The 20,040-nt window shown below is 43.8% G+C and overlaps 1 protein-coding gene across 2 annotated transcripts in view; it reads right to left on the reverse strand.

Moving 5' to 3' along the window:
- LOC105468523 (DEP domain containing MTOR interacting protein) overlaps window positions 1–20,040 on the reverse strand; it is a 211,213-nt gene that overhangs the window by 68,726 nt on the left and 122,447 nt on the right. For both annotated transcript variants that reach the window (XM_011718740.3, XM_011718739.2), the window contains exons 5-8: window positions 17,421–17,606; window positions 12,500–12,634; window positions 8,712–8,782; window positions 6,440–6,544 (exon numbers count right to left, since the gene is read on the reverse strand). In XM_011718740.3, the coding sequence (XP_011717042.1) occupies window positions 6,440–6,544; window positions 8,712–8,782; window positions 12,500–12,634; window positions 17,421–17,606 (497 nt within the window). The remainder of the gene's footprint in view (window positions 1–6,439; window positions 6,545–8,711; window positions 8,783–12,499; window positions 12,635–17,420; window positions 17,607–20,040) is intronic.

Consider the following 20,040-nt stretch of genomic DNA (forward strand, 5'->3'; position numbering starts at 1 on the left):
TCCTCCCATTTTTCTTGCCTATTAGACTCTCTACTCCTTAAAACTACTCCACACATGGCCATGTCGTTTTTTCCAATTTGATTCAAGACAAAGAACCTGGTGTTCCTCCACTCATTGGAGCCATATCATCATTGTTGGGATATAGCGAGAAGATGACCAACTGCAAACCGGAAAGTAGACCCTCACCAAACACCGAGTCTGCCAGCACCTTCATCTTGGACTTCCCAGACAAATGTTTGTCATTTAAGCCATCAATTCTATATAGCAGCCTAAAATGACTAAGACCACATGGTGATTCGAGGAGAAGTAATTGGAGAAAGACAGGAGGAATATCACAGGGTATTCAAGGAAGGTTTCTCTGAAAAATTAACATTTAATCTGAGACTTGAAGGACAACAATGGAACCAGCTATTCAGCCCTAGGCAGGAGCAAACCCAGTGTCTGGGAGGAACAGAGATAAAGCCAGGGAAGGAGATAAAGACATGATAAGTAGGGTCCAGATTACAGACTTTGTAGACCACAGAAAACATCTGAGTTTATTCTTATTGTAATGGGGAGCCATTAGAGTATTTTGAGTGCCTGAGTCACTTAATTAGATTTTCTTTAATAGGCAGACATAGGCATAATCATGATGTACTCCTGAAATATAAAAATTCTTCCTGACTAAAGCAGAGGATGTCTTCTAGAGGATCATGTAAAATAAGGTTATCATAGATAGTATGGTCCAGAAATGGGTTTAGACTTGATGTGATTTAAAAAAAAAAAAAAAAAAAAAAAAGATTATATCATTCAAGGTTGTAACATGAAACCAATGTTTACACAATATTCATTATACTGTAACCTACAGAATAGCTGTAGCTATTCTTAGCACTTTGGGAGGCCAATGTGGGCAGATCACTTGAGGTCAGGAGTTTGAGACAAGCCTGGCCAACATGGGGAATCCTTGTCTCTACTAAAAATACAAAATGAAGTGCGGTGGCACATGCCTGTAGTCCCAGCTACTCGGGAGGCTCAAGCAGAAGAATCACTTGAACCTGGGAGGTGGAGGTTGCAGTGAGCTAAGATCACACCACTGCACTCCAGCTTGGGTGACAAGAGTGAGACTCCGTCTAAGAAAAGGAAAAAAAAAATAGCTTGGGGAAGGAACTGGCTTCTCTTTCAAAGTAGCAGCAAAGAGATAAGAGACAGAATTTTTTCCTCCTGGAATGATTTCTTCCTCTAGGACATGAGTATTTGGATGCTGACATTAAATGAGCTCCTGTAGAGAAACAGCCTCGCACGGCACAGGGTCAGGTACATAGAAGAGACAGTTCCTTCTCTTGTTTGTTCCTTTCCCCTTTGCATTGAAAGGAAATCAGAAGCCCTGGATATAAAATTCTTCAAGGATGAGTGAAAAGTCATCAAAGGAAAAATGCAGGAAACAACTTCTCGATGTAAATGCATTGCATAGGTTGATGAAACTTTTGATGATTTCTATATTTCACGCTCCATTCTAGAATTGTAGTGCCAAACAAAAGTCCTCCAAGCCCAGGGTTTACAGATTTTATTTTTTTAAGTAAAAGAACTTTCAAAATAAGAATAACTCAAATTCAAAGATGCTGGGTCAAGCCTGGTCAACATGGTGAAACCCCATCTCTACTAAAAATGCATAAAATTAGCCGGGCATGGTGGCGCATGCCTGTAATCCCAGCTACTTGGGAGGCTGAGACAGGAGAATCACTTGAACCCAGGAGGTGGAGGTTGCAGTGAACCAAGATGGCACCACTGCAATCCAGGCTGGGCGACAAGAGTGAAACTCCATCTCAAAAAAAAAAAAAAAGTAGTCATAGCAGAAGTATAAAGATTTCCCTGGATGGAGCAGCCACATAGGCCCAGATACAGGGCTCTGCCCCCATTCAAAACCTAGAGAAAATGAGAACTCTGACTAAAGGAAGAGCCTGACATTCAGTGTAGGAAGGGACACGGAGGCACTTTACGCTATCCTAGGTTAGCTCTGGACAGTCAGAGATGCCAAAAGGAGGCATGTGCTCAGAATGTTGGACAATTTCCACCACCCAGACCTCGCAGGTTAATCAGTGCCCAACTGGGAGGATCCTTCCCACAGGGCACCCCAGGACCCTCTTGAGGACTACACACCTCAAACTCTGTAGTTTTCCGAGTTGAAGGTATCAGCAATGACAGGTTTCTGGGAACAAGCCTTTACGATTAGATTATACAAATGGCTTCTTTGTAAGTGAAATTATTCTATGACAAATGGTAAAATAGGAAAAAACTGAGTCAGTGTTTTAGGTAAGAAAATAATGTACAAAATAATTTCTAATGAATATAAACAGCTAAACTATACGGAAGGACATAGTATTTGCTGTCCTTTTAATTTAACCAACAAATAGTAATACTAAAAGTGTATTCTCTGTATAGTCATGCACTGCATAATGATGTTTCAGTCAACTACGAACTGCATATACGATGGTGGTCCCATCATTTTTTTTTTTTTTGAAACGGAATTTCCCTCTTGTCATCCAGGCTGGAGTGCAATGGCGTGATCTTGGCTCACTACAACATCCGCCTCCCGGGTTCATGCGATTCTTCTGCCTCAGTCTCTTGAGTAGCTGGGACTACAGGCACCCACCAGCATGCTCAACTAATTTTTGTATTTTTAGTAGAGACTAGGTTTCAGCATGTTGGCCAGGTAGGTCTCAACCTCCTGACCTCAGGTGATCTTCCCACCTCAGCCTCCCAGAGTGCTGGGATTACAGGCATGAGCCACTGAGCCTGGCCCCCCATCATCTTTTAAGATTATAATAAAGCTGAAAAATTTGGCTGGGCATGGTGGCTCACGCCTGTAATCCCAGCACTTTGGGAGGCCAAGGTGGTCGAGAGATCGAAACCATCCTGGCCAAAATGGTGAAACCCTGTCTCTACTAAAAATACAAAAATTAGCTGGGCGTGGTGGTGCACACCTGTAGTCCCAGCTACTTGGGAGGCTGAGGTAGGAGAATTGCTTGAACCCGGGAGGCAGAGGTTGCAGTGAGCCGAGATTGTGCCATTGCACTCCAGCCTGGGCAACAGAGCCAGACTCTGTCTCAAAAAAAAAAAAAAAAAGAGAGAGAATGCTTTAAAAAAAATTCCCATTGCCCAGTGACATCATAGTTGTCATGGACCTTTTTTTATGTTTAGACACACAAATACCATTGTGTTACAATTGCCTACAGTATTCAGTGCAGTAACATGCTGTACAGTGTTTATAGCTTAGGAGCGATAGGCTATATCTAGGTGTGTGGTAGGCTGTGCCACCCAGGTTTGTGTAAGTACACTCCATGATGGTCACACAATCACAAAATCGCCTTAAAACCCATTTCACAGAACATAACCCTGTCATTAAGTGGTGACTTTATATGAATTCCAATGCAGTTTGGCCAAAAGCATCTTCTTAGAAGAGTTTTAGGGCTATATCTTAACAACAACGCTGATAAAGATTCCTTTTGTGTGTTTCTCTTAAATGATAATATGTTATGTTAAACAATTTAAATAAGCATTTTTTTCCTCTTGCCGGGTTTGTCAGAATTTTCAGTATACTCATGTGTTTTGTGAATTTCTAAGAGGGGGATAAAGTATGTGGCAGTTCAAAACTGCTTTGATCAGAGAACCTCAGAACAGATGTTTTGCTGGACCAGAGAGCTGTGTAATAATACAATGATGGAAAGGCTGCTCTAATGAACTCTGTAAAGCTCTATAACATAAGAAAACCACTGTGTACCTCTGAAGAAACTAAACATATAAACCATATGAAGCATTAACTTATGAAATGGAAAAAATATATAAGGTAAAACATCAGTCAGGGTATATACATTAAAGAGTTAATCAGTTGACATTGCCCAGAATGGTTATGTATGTACATCAACAAAGATAAACTAAAATCAATTAATTTCACTGTACACTTGGCTAAACAAAACAAGGTCTTTAGTTGCAATGTAAATAAATTCATTGCTTTCCTCCAAAGAAATGTTCTTTAAGCCAAAGCATCATGCTAGTGAGTACAGACTCAGAACAGAAGCACTGTGCCAAAATAAATTTATAGTAGGTACTTTATTGTGGAAATAAAATATAAAATCCTTCCCCAGCCAAGAGTTCCATTAGAAAATGAAAAATTCAGCCTCGGCATGGATGCAAATGCTTGCTTTTTTATGAGCCCAGCCAACATTCCTACTCTGAGTTGCTTTGGTGCTGTGCCCGCTGCAGTCTTGGGAAGGTAAAAGGGCTCTGCCATGCATTGCCTTAGCCAGCAGGGCTTCCATGGCTGGCCCCGAGCACAGGATCCCAGGGCCTGTGCCTCCCCAACATGAGTGAGGTGTTCAAATCAAAAGGCGGAGGCAGCCCCTAATCACACCTGTGCTGATACCTGGGCAGGCAGTAAAGGTGCTCTTCGCTTCCTTGAGCCATGTTCTGTTGCCCACTTATTTTTTCCAGCATGCAAACCAATGCCAGAGAGCTCATGCTGGAAATTCGAGAGGCGGAGATCCCAATCATGCTTATTGCTACTCTAGAAAAGGCTGATGGAAGAGGATGAAAGTATCGAATAAATGAACAGGGGAATGATCTTTAGCTTTTAAGCCTTCTGCATCCTCTTATGGTTTCAGATAATCAAGACAGAAATATCCTCTTATGAAACATTTCACAGACAATAGAACAAAGCTGTGCTATATAAAGGTATATCAAAGCAAAAAACCTCAACATCCTCTTAAATAAAAACAATATATATAATATATATACACACAAGAAGTCTAGAAGAATATAAATCAAAATGTTAATGGCTACATTTTATAGGATGCCAATTACACACTTCAAAGCTGCTTAAAAAATGTTAACAGTAGTCATCTCTGAATTAGGGAAGATTAGACGTAATTTTACTTTTTTTCCTGCTCGCATATATTTTCCAAATTTTCTTGGCTGTATATGTGTCTTTTTTTTTCTTTTTTTTGAGCCAGAGTCTCAGGCTCTGTCACCCAGGTTGGGGTACATGGGTCTGATCTCAGCCCACTGCAACCTCTGCCTCCCAGGCTCAAGCAATTCTCCTGCCTCGGCCTCCTGAGTAGCTGGGACTACAGGAGTGAGCCACTACGCCTGGCTAATTTTTTGTATCTTTAGTGGAGACTGGGTTTCACCATGTTGGCCAGGCTAGTCTTGAACTCCTGACCTAAAGTTATCCACCCGCCTCAGCCTCCCAAGATGCTGAGATTACAGGCATGAGCCATCATACCTGGCATATATATGTATCATTTCAGTAAATATGTAAAAGTTATTTTCAAAAGTCTTCCATAATTCATTCAATAATGAATTGATGTTTGTGTAGCTCTTTGTACTTTATCAAGGTTTCCACACATTTAATCCATAAAACAATGGGAAATAGTACGACTGTCATTTCAGAGAGGAGAAAACAGACTGTGAGATGTTATAAAACTTATTCAAAGTCAACAAGCTAGTAACTAACAGGACCAAGATCTAGATCTCCAGATCTCTTCCAAATTTCATGGCTTTTATTTTCTTTTTCTCAATATTGGCTATGTCGTATGGTCTAGTATGTGCTACTAGATACATAAACCCCACAGGAATATACCTTGCACAGAATAGAAGCATTGGAGTTCTTACACAAAGATTTAAGCAAAGGGAAATACATAATTTTTCAAACTCAGTATTGGTTGAGGGGGAACATGTAAAACACCAGGGGAGGTTTGGAGACCAAACCTCCAAACACCAGGGAGGTAGGAAAATTTGCTCTCCTGGTTCCTGTATCATACGTGCTTGACTTCATTTTAACCCCATTCAGAAAGGGAAAAGGAAATTTGACAAAAGTGAAGCCAAAACACTTAGGGAGAAAAAGCACACATGGCATCAAATAATGAAATTAAGCTAGAGGTATTTAGATACTGCTAAATGTTGTTTTGTTGTTGTTTTGTTTTGTTTTAGAGACAGAGTCTCGCTTTGTCACCCAGGCTGGAGTACAGTGGTACGATCTTGGCTTACTGCAACCTCTGCCTCCTGGGTTCAAGCAATTCTCCTGCTTCAGCCTCCTGAGTAGCTGGGATTACAGGTGTGCACCACCACACCTGGCTAATTTTTGTATTTTTAGTAAGGACAGGGTTTCGCTATGGTGGCCAGGCTGGTCTTGAACTCCTGACCTCAAGTGATTTGCCTGCCTTGGCCTCCTGTGCTAGGATTACAGGTGTGAGCCACCACGCCTGGCTAGATACTTCTAAATGTTTATTAGAGGAGAGGGAAGACCCAGGGAAAGGTTAAAGATTTTGGGGAACAAGAAAGAGAGGGCAGAAATAGAAAAGGACACAAAATAAGATGGGTTTGGATCCCTAGTAAGAATCATGGCCAATTTGGCATGAAGAACCCAAGACAGTTATAAAAGAGAGTGAGAAAGACCCATTAGTACCTTCATTCCCGCTGCGGCTGCAGGGCCACTGGGGTCTACAGCCTGGATGTGGCATGGCTTACTTCCTCGCACCACAAAACCCCAGCCAACCGCGTCACCAACAATCTGGAGAGGAAAACCACAATTAGCAAGCAGCCGACTGTCTCCGGCAATTTGCTTATTCTTCTGAGGGAGAGAAGACCAGCCCAGGATTAAGTATGCACCGTGACATATTTTCCCCCGTTTCTCTCTCCCCTGCCAGGGGATTGGAACACTGCTTCTATCACAAACCCAGGCATCTCCCCGTAGAAAAGGTGGTAAAAAAAAATCTAACCTGTTTGGCAGAAAGAAGATGCTCCCGTGAGGGCATGATTCAATAAACAACTGGAAGATTTTCTCTTTCTTAGGCTGTTATACAATGTAATGTCAGACTCCAATAGAAGGTTTAGAAAAAGTCATAACATGGTTGAAATGTCTCTCCGGATACAATTTCTACTCTAAGTTTGTTCTTTTCCCCAGTATCCAAATGATACACTCTTGATCCTGCAATGTCATTAAAGTCTAGCATAATTATTTAAATTACTAATGGTGGGAAATGAAGAGACTTGGCTTTCTTTTCTTTTTTTTTTTTTCTTCTTGAGACAGAGTCTTGTTCTGTCACCCAAGCTGGAGTACAGTGGTGCAATCTCACCTCACTGCAACTCCCACCTCCCGGGTTCAAGTGATTCTCCTGCCTCAGCCTCCCGAGTGACTGGGATTACAGTCACGCAACACCACGCCTGGCTAATTTTTTGTATTTTTAGTAGAGACAGGGTTTCACCATGATGGTCAGGCTGGTCTCAAACTTCCGAGCTCAGGTGATCTGCTCGCCCAGCCTCCCAAAGTGCTGGGATTACAGGCGTGAGCCCTCATGCCCAGGTTAGACTTGGCTTTCTAAAAACACAATATTCTCCACCAAGGGGGGAAAAAATTGAAAAAGTACATAAAGTTCACAATGTACAATGTACAAGTAGACTGTAAACCAAAAGTTGTTTGGAATTAGAGAAGGCCTTTTCTATAGAAATCATTATTAGAGCTGACAGTTTCATTCCCTGGACAGCTCCTAGCCACGTCTTTCACACATAGCCCAACTAAAACACAGCTGAAACACATTCACAATCAATTACTAACAATGTTGGCATTTAAATTAAAAATCAAAAACAAATACTTTCAAAATACAATCTGCTCTCTCTTCAATGCTGGAGACTGAGGAAAAACAGGGAGAAACAGGGAGGTAAACGAAAATTTTTGTGGAAATGCTCAAGATTTTCAGGCACTTCCATTACTTTACAGTTTGCTGTTATTTGTGTATTATACTCAATTTCACTTCCGAAGGTACAGTTTATCTTTTCCTCTGGTACAGACGTGTTATCAGTGCCTTTCTCCTATTAACTCCTCAGCATTCAGAATGTGAAGCGGCCCTTAGCAAATGTTTGTTGCGTGACCGAGTGTGGATAGAATTCTCCCCCAGCCTGAGGTAATGCCACTAAGTTAGAAGATGAAGGAGAAGTAGAAGTGTTTTGAAGAGGGTATGAACGTGAATTTGAGGAGATTGACAGAAGGAGACACGGGAAGGGGAGTGGGGGTGGTGATGCTGAGAGGAGCACTTTCATTCCATTTGAAGAAATCCAATGCAGGCAGAAGGAACCTAAAGGACCTCCAAGAAGGGGCAGGCGGTCCGGAGCTGCTCACAGCAAGTCAGAGGCTTGTGTACCTCAAGGCATGCTCACATTGTCGAAGCACCCTGCCTACGGTAGAACAATTTATCCCACAGTTTCCTGTCTCTACCTTAACACTCCCCTAATGTTTTAAATAACGTCTAGAATTAATTATAATGCAGAAGGGATTATTGGCATCATTGGCACTTCCATTTGCCATAAAATTAATAATAATTTAAATTACTAATGGTGGGAAATAAAATCTAAAATTATTAGATTTTAAGGCAAATGCAAGTGCAAATGATGCCAATCTTAAAATTTGCAATTAAATTAGAATAAGCGTATAATGGAAATCTTTTCTTTAACAAACAACACATCAAAAAAATGTTAAATGCTGTATGAATAATAAAGCATGTGAAGTCCTAATGCATCTTAGTGCCTTAAGGTCAAGAAAACCTATTATCATAATTATGCTAAAAACAAAAAGAAAACTAGAAAAACAGTTTTCAGGTCAGTCTATAAGCTACCCATTGACACATGGACACGGCGCAGAAGAATGGGCAGCACAGGAGAAACAGGCCAGACCATCAGCCTACCGTGAATGTCTTCCTTGCATACGGAGCCCCGGGAGTAAGGAGTTCCTCAGAGGTGACGGGTCTCTTCAGCACTGTCAGACAAACATAATGTCAAGATATAAGCACTTCCAAGTCCTCCATCCATGTATTCAGCAGCTATTTATTGATATCTCATAGGTGACCATCGGTAGAAAAAGTAGCAAAGATCCCTGCCTCACACTTTATATTTTAGCTGAGTGGAGACAGAAAATAGCAGCAAACATACATAACCCTAAACCTACCTTACAAAGCTAAGGAAAAAAAGAAAGGGAAGGAAAGCAAGAGTGGCGGGGGTGGGGATAAGAGGACAGGTCAATTTTTTTTTTCTTTCTTTCTTTTTTTTTTTTTTTTTGAGACGGAGCTTTGCCCTTGTCGTCCAGGCTGGAGTGCAATGATGCAATGATGCGATCTCGGCTCACTGCAACCTCCGCCTCCTGGATTCAAGCAATTCTCCCACCTCAGTCTCCTGAGTAGCTGGGATTACAGGCACCCAACACCACATCTGGCTAATGTTTGTATTTTTAGTAGAGACAGGGTTTCACCATGTTGGCCAGGCTGGTCTTGAACTCGTGACCTCAGGCAATCCGCCCACCTCAGCCTCCCAAAGTGCTGGGATTACAAGCGTGAGCCACCCGGCCTCATTTCCTTCTTAATACCTAGGACTGCATGTACACACTGCTTTCTGCCCTGAGTAATAATGCTAGTGAGCTTTTCGGAGTATTTAACATGTGCTAAAGAGGCACCATGCGAGGTGATGTGAATATATTAACTCACTTAATCGTCACAAGAATGAACGAGTTAGGATCGTTGTTATCCCCATTTTATAACTGCAAAAACAACCTTAGAAAAGTTAAATTGATTGTGTCCAAGGTTCCAGAGCTAATGGGTGGCAGAAGTAGAATCAAACTCAGGCATTAGACACCAGTGCCCATATTCTCAGCTACTGTGCCACACTCACTCTGGGCCATGCTGTCCTGCAAGCAAAAGAAAGGGTCTAGAAGCTCAGGAAGATAGTGGCATGCCGTCCTCCTCACATCAGCTCGCTGCTGTTGCCCACCAAGATAGCAGACAGCAGCCAGTTCCTGACTTGTGGCTGCCTAAAACCCACTGAAATGAACCTCCCCATCCATCCTGTGCTCACTAAGAACTGGAGAGGGGCTGTCATATCCTCCCCAAATAGCCAGGGGGTCAGGGGACAGGGACCATTCTAATCCAGCTCTGTAGACGTCGTGAACTTGAAGTGCCACAGACAAACAGAAAAGGCCCCAGCCACGGAGCCTAACCTGGTGAAGTGGCATCCTCTGATCCCCTTTGCTAGTGACAGTCAGAGGTCAGATACCAGTCCTGGAATGAGTGTGCAGCAGACAAGGAAAGGGAGCGTGGGGAGAGGCCTGATGATCCACCAGGCAGCTGGGCCTTGCCCGCTGGTTACATGCGCGGCCTTCTGGTCTGACAAGCACCCTCTCAGTGAAAGGCAATCCAGTGCTTCTCGTTGAGGTGACAGTTCGCTGATCTTATCACCTTTGCTTTCAGAAATCTCATGAAAGTGAAAATTAATTTATGGTCGCTAAACAAGAGGGAGTAGGTCAAACATCAAGATGGAAATAGTATCTCTCAGCAGATGGATGGGAGAGAAGAAAAGTGGTCAATATTTGAGGACTGAGATCTTTTTTATTCCCCGTCAGATAACTCTCTCTCCACTCCCCATAAACCCTCAGGGGCTTATGAATTTGGATACATGAATCACACTGTACTATTTGGCAGCAGTGCTGACCATTCATTTTAATGCACTTCTCCTCTTTATTATGTTGAAAACTGTAGAAACTTTGAGGCCCAGGAAAAGCTTTTTTCTTTTCATATCCTTGGAAGCTTATTTGCTTATTACGATGATACCGGTAACATCAATGTCTTTAGTACTGTTTTTTTTGTGTCTGGCTTAGGGCATTTGTATACAGTACTAAAAAACATATCCTGGTATCTTTAGGATAATTAATTTTTAAATGCATCACTGTGAAGGCCTGATCATCTGCTTGAGAAAAAAAAAAAATCACAGATGAGCTCACTAGGTCTTGGGAACCCTCTCAAGAGTGAGAGAGAAGCTTGTCAAACTATGGGTAAGACGTGGGATTTGCAAACCACAGCTCAGTCCTGACAGCTCTTGTCCTTGGAGACCCACGAAAGGAAACAAGACCTTTCTCTTCTGCCTGCGTAACAGTAAACTCTTGCCTTTGACCCAGAGGCAAGGAGAAAGAGGAAACAATACTAACCTACCTCAGAGAACATGGATTTTGTTGCTAATTTCAGTAATTCACACTTTTTTCGTATTCCATCATAAGCAATCAAAAACATGTAAAATGGTTATGGCACCACTGACCCTTTTATTGAAACTGAGATCTTTTGCTTTTAACTATGAGGATGCCTGTCAGATTTCTATGAAGGCTTCAAACATCCCATTTCTAAGAATTCAGTTCTCCTTTTTCATTCTGCTTTATCAGCAAACTCCAGGAATTGAAAAACCTAGCACTCAACGACTCTTCAGCCAGTACAGTGTGGAAGCCAGTTTCTTCATTCACTTACAGGTTACATTTATTCCTGCCGCTAACTCTCCAGAAGGCAGCAAAAAAAGAAAAAAAGTTAGATCAGGAAAAAGAGCCACCTTCCTAGATAATAGCATTAGATGACAGAGTTTTCTCTCAAAGCCTTTTGAACCTCATCGATTAGTCCTTATTCTTACTAACGTGAAATATTTTGTTTTGTTCTCCAAAGAGGTGGTGTATTCACTGAGTTGGGGGTTATGACCTGTCATCTTTGTATCCCCAGGATCTGATGATGAGGAAACAACATGAACAAAAGGAACAGAGCCTCTTCCTTGAAGGTGACAAACTGGACAGGGCCTTAAACAAATGGGTCTGAGAGTGTTTTCTGGCAGTTGCTGTAGTGATGGACCACATGTCCTCATCCTGGCAAGGAGAACAGTGAGGACATGAGATGGGTAAGGGATGCTGAGAAAGGGTAGCTTCAATGGATTGCCAGTTCCTGGGGGGTTAACTGATTGGGTGGAAGAAGGATTGTTTCTAAGTACATGTTCACCAACAATCTTTGTGCCTAGATTTTTTTCCTGGAATATAAAGGCCATGGAGGTTGAGGAGCAGAGTTTGAAACCACAAGGCACCCAGGGTCAATTCCAGGGATAGTTGGGTTTGCACACATCCATGCTTCTACCTTAAGGGTGTTGGGCCCCAACAGATCTTTGCATCGGCTGCATTCGGGGGAAGTGCTGTTTCCCCTGCTGTGAACACTGTTACACACACTGCCCAAAACCCCCTTCAGGGCTCAGGAACTCCTCCCAGCTCAGGGAGTGCTAATGGCATGGCAACGGCCCTCAGCTGTCTTGGGGACCATCTCTCTGAAGACAGCTGCTTCGCCCAAGGTCATGCCCTCCTCCCAGGGGCAGCCAATATCTAGTAAGTGGCCAACACGTGGATCTAAAGGCCCAGCCCCTCAACACAACTCCAGGCAACTTGGAAGGGCCATCCCAGCTCCTGAGGTCTTATTGGGTCAATGACAGCCTTCACTGAGACTGGGCTACAACCCAATTTCTCCTTCAGCCCAATTCTTCCTTCCCTTCATTCAACATGTGTGGACCCCAAGAGCATGCTCTAACTTACTAGAACCCGCACGCTAGTCTCCTGCTATCTCAGATTCTGCTTCCCAGGGACCTGCCCAAGTCCCCACAGTCTTAGGAGTGGGGCCACCTTTTGGGCACTCACCGGACTTGGGGTTGCAGAGCACAGGGGGGCTGCTGCTGAGGGTGGGGCTGCTGCTGAAGTAGCCGCTGCTGCCACAGCTGCTCATGCTGCTCCTCCTCACTGCAGACACGATCTTGATCTCCTTGCTGGGGCTCACTGCGTAGGCCAGAGAACACACACAGTCAACGAGGGGATGGTCTCGGCTCACTAGAGCACATAGGCTTTCAGCTGCAACGTCCAGGGAGGCCAGGAAAAAGCACACTGGTCTTAGTGGCAGAAAAACAAGAGCTTGAGTTGCAGCTCTACTCTTACTTTATATTATATTATTTTATTTTTTTGAGATGGAGTCTCACCCTGTTGCACAGGCTGGAGTACAGTGACACAATCTGGGCTCACTGCAACCTCTGCCTCCTGGGTTCATGCAATTCTCTTGCCTCAGCCTCCCCAGTAGCTGGGACCATAGGTGCCCATCACCATACTCGGCTAATTTTTGTACTTTTAGTAGAGATTGGGTTTCACCATGTTGGCCAGGCTGGTCTTGAACTCCTGGCCTGAAGTGATCCACCCATCTCAGCCTCCCAAAGCACTAGGATTACAGACGTGGGCCACCATGCCTGGCCAGCTCTGCCACTTGTAGCACAACTTGGGGTCACCTCAGGGAAGCTCTCTGAGCCTAAATCTCCCTGACTGTAAAGTGAGAACAATGCTGTCTTATAGGATTGTGCAAGGGGTGGGTTATATCATGAGCATGAAAAGATGATATTATTTCAAGAACTACCACATCCATGCTGAGCAGTCCTTGCTAGGATATAAATGACTTGCTAGTTACACGGGATGAATCAACAGTGAAAATAAATGCCTTCTGATTTCAAATAAAACCATTAATCAGGCCGGGCCCGGTGGCTCATGCCTGTAATCCCAGCACTTTGGGAGGCCGAGGTGAGCAGATTACGAGGTCAGGAGTTCAAGACCAGCCTGGCCAACATGGTGAAACCCCATCTCTACTAAAACCACAAAAATTAGCCAGGCATGGTGGCACGCACTTGTAATCCCAGCTACTTGGGAAGCTGAGGCAGGAGAATTGCTTGAACCTGGGAGGCAGAGACTGCAGTGAACCAAGATGGCACCACTGCACTCCAGCCTGGGCGACAGAGTGAGACTCTGTCTCAGAAAAAATAAAAACAAAAACAAAGAAGGATTAATCATCCAGAGCCATGGAAGAAGGAGCTTAAAATACAGAGCACACATTCAGGCTTTGAGTGTGTATGTCTTTACTTTTCTGATTTGGTTCTCTGTCATGGAGTAAGCTGGCTCTCAACATGGGGAGGGTATATGACTGAATGAAAGAAATCATGGAGACCCTGGCACGTGGGAAGCCCAAAATAAATGCTGGTGTTCATGGTCATGATGTGGTTCGAATATATGTCCCCACCCAAATCTCATGTTGAAAGGTAATCCCCAATGTTGGAAGTGGGGCCTGGTGGGAGGTGACTGGATCATGGGGGTGGATTCTCATGAATGGTTCCATCCCCATTACACTGTCCTCACCATAGTAAGTGAGTTCTTGTGAGATCTAGTTGTTTGAAAGTATGTGGCACCTCCACCCCCAACCCCTGCCACTCCCACTTGCGCCATGTGAGACCCCTACTCCCACTTCACCTTCAACCATGATTGGAAGCTTCCTGAGGTCTCCCCAAAAGCAGATACCACCATCCTTCCTGTTTTCCCTGCAGAACGGTGAGCCAATTAAACTTCTTTTCTTGATATTAGGTTGGTGCAAAAGTCATCGCGGTTTTTGCCATTAATAGTAATTTCTGTGCCCCAGGCACCGAGCCAAGCTTGGGTGCATGAAGCTTGGTATGAGTTAAACTGATGTAAGCTAAAGCTGGTGGACAGAATAGGAGGTGACAATGAGACCACTTACAACTATAGGACATTTCTGTGCCCCATTACTTTTTGCAATTTTGCCATTACTTTTCACAACAAAAACCGCAATGACCTTTGCACCAACCTAATAAATTACTCAATCTCAGTTATTCCTTTATAGCAATTCAAGAATGGACTAATACAGGTTACCATGGTTACTATATCCTTCTACTCATCATTATCACTTGTTCAGGTCTATCGGGCCCACTCAAGAAACAGGCAAACCCTTGTTTGTGAGAAAGTAAAATCACTCTGCAGAAGTTTACAATGTTAAGGAGACATATATCAAGTGTGTCCTCCTGACCTGACCAGATTGGCCTGGGAGCACAGGATTAGCCTCCTGACCCTCAGTCAGTCTTTCTTTTCCCACAGAAGCTTATGCTTCTTTCTCTCCTCCAGATGGCTGTGTCTGAGGAACCTGGGTGTGGGGGATCGGGGAGGTGGTGGCATATTAAAAGCACTGGAGTAAACAAAACTGCTGGGAGCTAAGCTGGTGTTAGCTACAGCTGGTGGACTGAGCTCTGCCCACCACTTCCTAACTTTCCGTAAGCCACTTAATTGCTCTGTATCTTAATCTCTTCAACTGTAAAATAGGGATAAGAAAAGTCCTTTCTCTTAGGGTTACAGTTAGAATTAAATGAGAAAATTCATACAACCAAGCTTGGCTCAGGGCCTGGGGCACAGAAATGTCTCAATACATTCAGTTGTTTTGTTTTGAGACAGAGTCTCGCTCTGTCACTGAGGCTGGAGTGCAGTGGCGAGATCGCTGTTCACTCTAACCTCCGCTTCCCGGGTTCAAGTGATACTCCTTCCTCAGCCTCCTGGGTAGCTAAGACTACAGGCACCCACCACCACACCCAGCTAATTTTTGTATTTTTAATAGAGATAGGGTTTCACTTTGTTGCCCAGGCTGGTCTTGAACTCCTGACCTCAGGTGATCCTCCCGCTTTGGCCTCCCAAAGTACTGGGATTACAGGCATAAGCCACCACACCTGGCCTCAATACATATAGTTGTGGCTGGGTGCAGTGGTTCACAACTATAATCCCAGAGCTTTGGGGGACTGAGGCAGGCGGATCACCGGAGGTTGGGAGTTCGAGACCAGTCTGACCAACATGCAGAAACCTTGACTCTACTAAAAATACAAAATTAGCCAGGTGTGGTGGCATATGCCTCTAATCCCAGCTACCCAGGAGGCTGAGGCAGGAGAATCGCTTGAACCCGAGAGGCGGAGGTTGCAGTGAGCCAGGATCACGCCATTGCACTCCAGCCTGGGCAACAAGAGCGAAACTCCATCGCAAAAAAATATAAAACAAAATAAATAAATAAATAAATAAATAAATAAATAAAATACATATAGTTGTAAGTGCTCTCACTGTCATCTCCTGTTCATAACCAAGTCATGACACTTTCATATTGTGCTGGGTTAAGCCCAGTAGTTTCAAATCTTAAACCAACCAATTTCTCGAGATAACACCAAGTTTTCAGGGCAGTTCAAGATACCCCTTTAAGCACCTCACCCTCTTAAACAGACGGACACTTACTTCAAGTTCACATTTTCTGGATGCACTCATTTGTGAACACCAATCACATCATTTTTGATTTCCTCTTACACCCTCCTGGACAGACAGATCAACCAAATCAGCACTCATAATCAATGGAGGGACAGCTGTCACAGCCAGGTCACCTTTACATCCAATCACCATCATTTCCATCACAGCTAACTGCACATCTGAGACTGTCGGACTTTAACTGTGTAACACCCCCGGCTGCTATGCTCTACAAGACTTGCATCAGCTTTGCATTGTTCTTCTTTGTTCTCTGTCACCCACTGATAATGGGTGGATAACCAGTCACTTTTTTGTGGTTACCAGTGTAAATGCCCACAGAAATAATCTTCTTATTCATCTTTGAAATAGATAGCTTTTTGAAGTTGTGATTTACAAAACTGAATAATTAAATGATATGTAAAAACTACTTGTAAGGCTGGGCATGGTAGCTCATGCCTGTAATCCCAGCACTTTGGGAGGCCAAGGCAGGAGGATCATGAGGTCAGGAGCTTGAGACTAGCCTGGTCAACATAGTGAAACCCCATCTCTACTAAAAATACAAAAATTAGCCAGGCATGGTGATGCACGCCTGTAGTCCCAGCTACTTGGGAGGCTGAGGCAGGAGAATTGCTTGAACCTGGGAGGCAGAAGTTGTGGTGAGCCAAAAGCACACCACTGCACTCTAGCCTGGGCAACAGAGTGAGACTCCATCTAAAAAACCAAACAAACAAAAACTTGTATTTATTTATTTATTTTTAAATTTTTTGGACAGACGAGGTCTTGCTATATTGCCCAGCCTAGTCTCAAACTCCTGACCTCAAGTGATTCTCCCACCTCAGCCTCCCAAGTAGCTGAGATTATAAGTGTGCGCCATCATGCCAGGCACGAATGGCTTGCAATGAAAAATAAATAAGGTATGAGTGAGAGCATGAGAGGCCTTCTATAATTCAAATACACACTTTTATAAAACAGAGTCCTGGCATCTAAGTTGGCTGTCCAAGAAAAACTTAGGGTTTCGGAATTTTTTTCATACTTCTTGGTTATGAATAAGTAAAAATTCTTTTTTTTGAGATGTAGTCTCACTCTTTCGCCCAGGCTGGAGTGTAGTGGCGCGATCTCGGCTCACTGCAAGCTCTGCCTCCCAGGTTCAGGCCATTCTCCTGCCTCAGCCTCCCAAGTAGCTGGGACCACAGGTGCCCGCCACCACGCCCGGCTAATTTTTTGTATTTTTAGTAGAGACAGGGTTTCACCGTGTTAGCCAGGATGATCTCAATCTCCTGACCTCGTGATCCACTCGCCTCGGCCTCCCAAAGTGCTGGGATTACAGGCGTGAGCCACCACGTCCGGCCATGAATAAGTAAAAAGTCTACTCTCCCATAGAGAACAGAGTTTCACAAAGGTGAGTCAAGGCTCCACTATTTCTCAAAAGACAAACACTTGAGCTCCAATAAACGCTGGGATGGCATACCTGACATAAAGCTGGTAGATTTCCGATTGTCATGGCTCTGCTTCCTCAGGCAGAAGGGACTGTCATGAGTTTCCTGGGAGGAAGGGGACTTTTCATTGAGCAGCTCCATCAGTCTTCGCCTCCGCCGGAAGTTCATTCTAAACTGGTAGAGAAGATTGCTGTCCACAAATGGGTGCTTGTTGGACACTGGGGAGAAAAAAAAAAAAAAAAAAAAAAAACAGCCAATGAGGACTATCTGGCATCCTGGACACTGAGCATGACAGCCAAAGGACCACAGGCAACAGGGACAAAAGTCTCAAGAAAGACTTCTCTTCCACAGATGCCACATGAGCTGCTGTCCATCCATCCATGGTCCCAAGTTCTTTCCACATGGCATGCACTTTAAAAATTTGCTAACCAATTCTTCTGGGGAACTTTGTCTGACCTTGCTTTCAATCTGAGTTCTATTCTTCCTAGTGTTCTCCTGGCCCCTGTGCCGCCTCCACCAAAGCACTGATAACACTGCACCCTCACTGTCTGCCCCCTTCTCTGTCTTTCCCTCTAAACTCTAAAATAAATTTGGGGCAGTGATCACGGCTTCACTTACTCATGTGTCCCCAGTGCCCAGCAGAGACCTTGTCCCATAGCAACACTCGATTCTTTCTTTTTTTTTTTTTTTTTTTTTGAGATGGTGTCTTGCTCTGTCACCCAGGCTGGAGTGCAATGACATGATCTCGGCTCACTGCAACCTCCGCCTCCTGGATTCAGGCGATTCTCCTGCCTCAGCCTCCCAAGTATCTGGGATTACAGGTGCCTACCACCATATCTGGCTAATTTTTGTATTTTTCGTAGAGGTGGGGTTGCACCATGTTGGCCAGGCTGGTCTCGAACTCCTAACCTCAAGTGATCCACTTGCCTCAGCCTTCCAAAGTGCTAGGATTACAGGCGTAAGCCACCACGCCTGCCCCCTCAATTCATTTTTAAAAACTTTTTATTTTGAGGCCGGGCGCAGTGGCTCACACTTGTAATCCCAGCACTTTGGGAAGCCAAGATGGGTGGATCACTTGAGGTCAGGAGTTTGACACCAGCCTGGCCAACATGGTGAATCCCCGTTTCTACTAAAAATACAAAAATTAGCCGGGTGTGGCGGCATGCACCTGTAATTCCAGCTACTCGGGAGGCTGAGGCATAAGAATCACTTGAACCCAGGAGGCAGACATTGCAGTGAGCCGAGATTGTACCACTGCACTCCAGCCTGGGCAACAGGGCAAGACACTGTCTTAGAAAAAACAAAATAACTTCTTATTTTGAAATAATTATAGACTTACAGAGAGTTGCAAAGAAAATACAGAGACCACACACTGTATGATTCCATTCATATGGAATGTCCAAAACAGAGACATTTCTAGAGACAGAAGTATACTGGTGGTTGCCAGGGGCTGGAGGGGGGCCTTGGGGTTGGGTTGGGAGGGGTATTAGCTACAGCATGCAATTTCTTTTTGAGGTGATGAAAATGTTCTAAAATTGCCTGTTGTGATGATTGCAAAACTCTGTAAATATGCTAAGAACCACTCAATGGTACACTTTAATGAATTGCTTGGTATGTGAACTATATCTTAATAAAGCTGTTTAAAAAATTCAACAGAGTACAGAGAGTTCCTGGGTACCCTTCACCCAGATTTCCCCAATGGTAACCCCTTACATAAATAACTATAGTACAATATCAAACCAGAATGTTGACATCGGTACAGTCTACAGCCCTTATTCAGATGTCATCAGCTTTTACATGCACTCATTTGTGTGTGTGAGTGTGCATCTGTGTGCATGAGCACATAGAGTTCAGTGAGGTTTTATCACATGTAGAGATTTTTGTAACCACCAGGACAACATGACAAAGGCGCACTCTCCCTGTGTTTCCCCTCTATGGCCTCCTTCACTGAGTTCCTGACGCCTGGCAACCACCTTTGCTCTCCATCTCTATAATGTTATCACTTTGAGAACAGTATGTAAGTGGAATCATACTGTCTGTTGCCATTTATGTTTGATGTTTAATACATAAATAAATGGTTATCCAATAATAAAGCCTGCTTAGTCCCTAAGGAAATCTATACTTTATTTATTTACTAATTTATTTAGAGATAGAGATTCACTCTGTTGCCCAGGCTGGAGTGCAGTGGCACGATCATAGCTCACTGTAGCCTCAAACTCTTGGGCTCAAGCAATCCTCCTGCCTCAACCTCCCGAGTAACTAGGACTACAGACACACACCACTGTGCCCAGCCCAAATCCACACTTTACAGTGATATAATCATGCCAGTGTGTCAACTTGAAATTAGTAATAACAAGAGCTAGCCCTCATACAGCGTGTCCTATAAACCCAGCATGACCTTAAGTAAGTGTCTTATATGTTCTAATTCCTTTAATTATCACAATAGCTTGGGATATAGGTACCATTATTTTATTTCCTTTCTTTTTTTTTTAGACAGTTTCACTCTTGTTATCCAGGCTGGAGTGCAATGGCACAATCTCGGCTCCCCACAACCTCCACCTCTCAGGTTCAAGCGATTCTCCTGCCTCAGGCTCCCAAGTTGCTGGGATTACAGGCATGTACCACCAGACCCAGCTAATTTTGTATTTTTAG

Source organism: Macaca nemestrina, chromosome 8, assembly GCF_043159975.1.
Source record: "Macaca nemestrina isolate mMacNem1 chromosome 8, mMacNem.hap1, whole genome shotgun sequence".
NCBI lineage: Eukaryota > Metazoa > Chordata > Mammalia > Primates > Cercopithecidae > Macaca > Macaca nemestrina.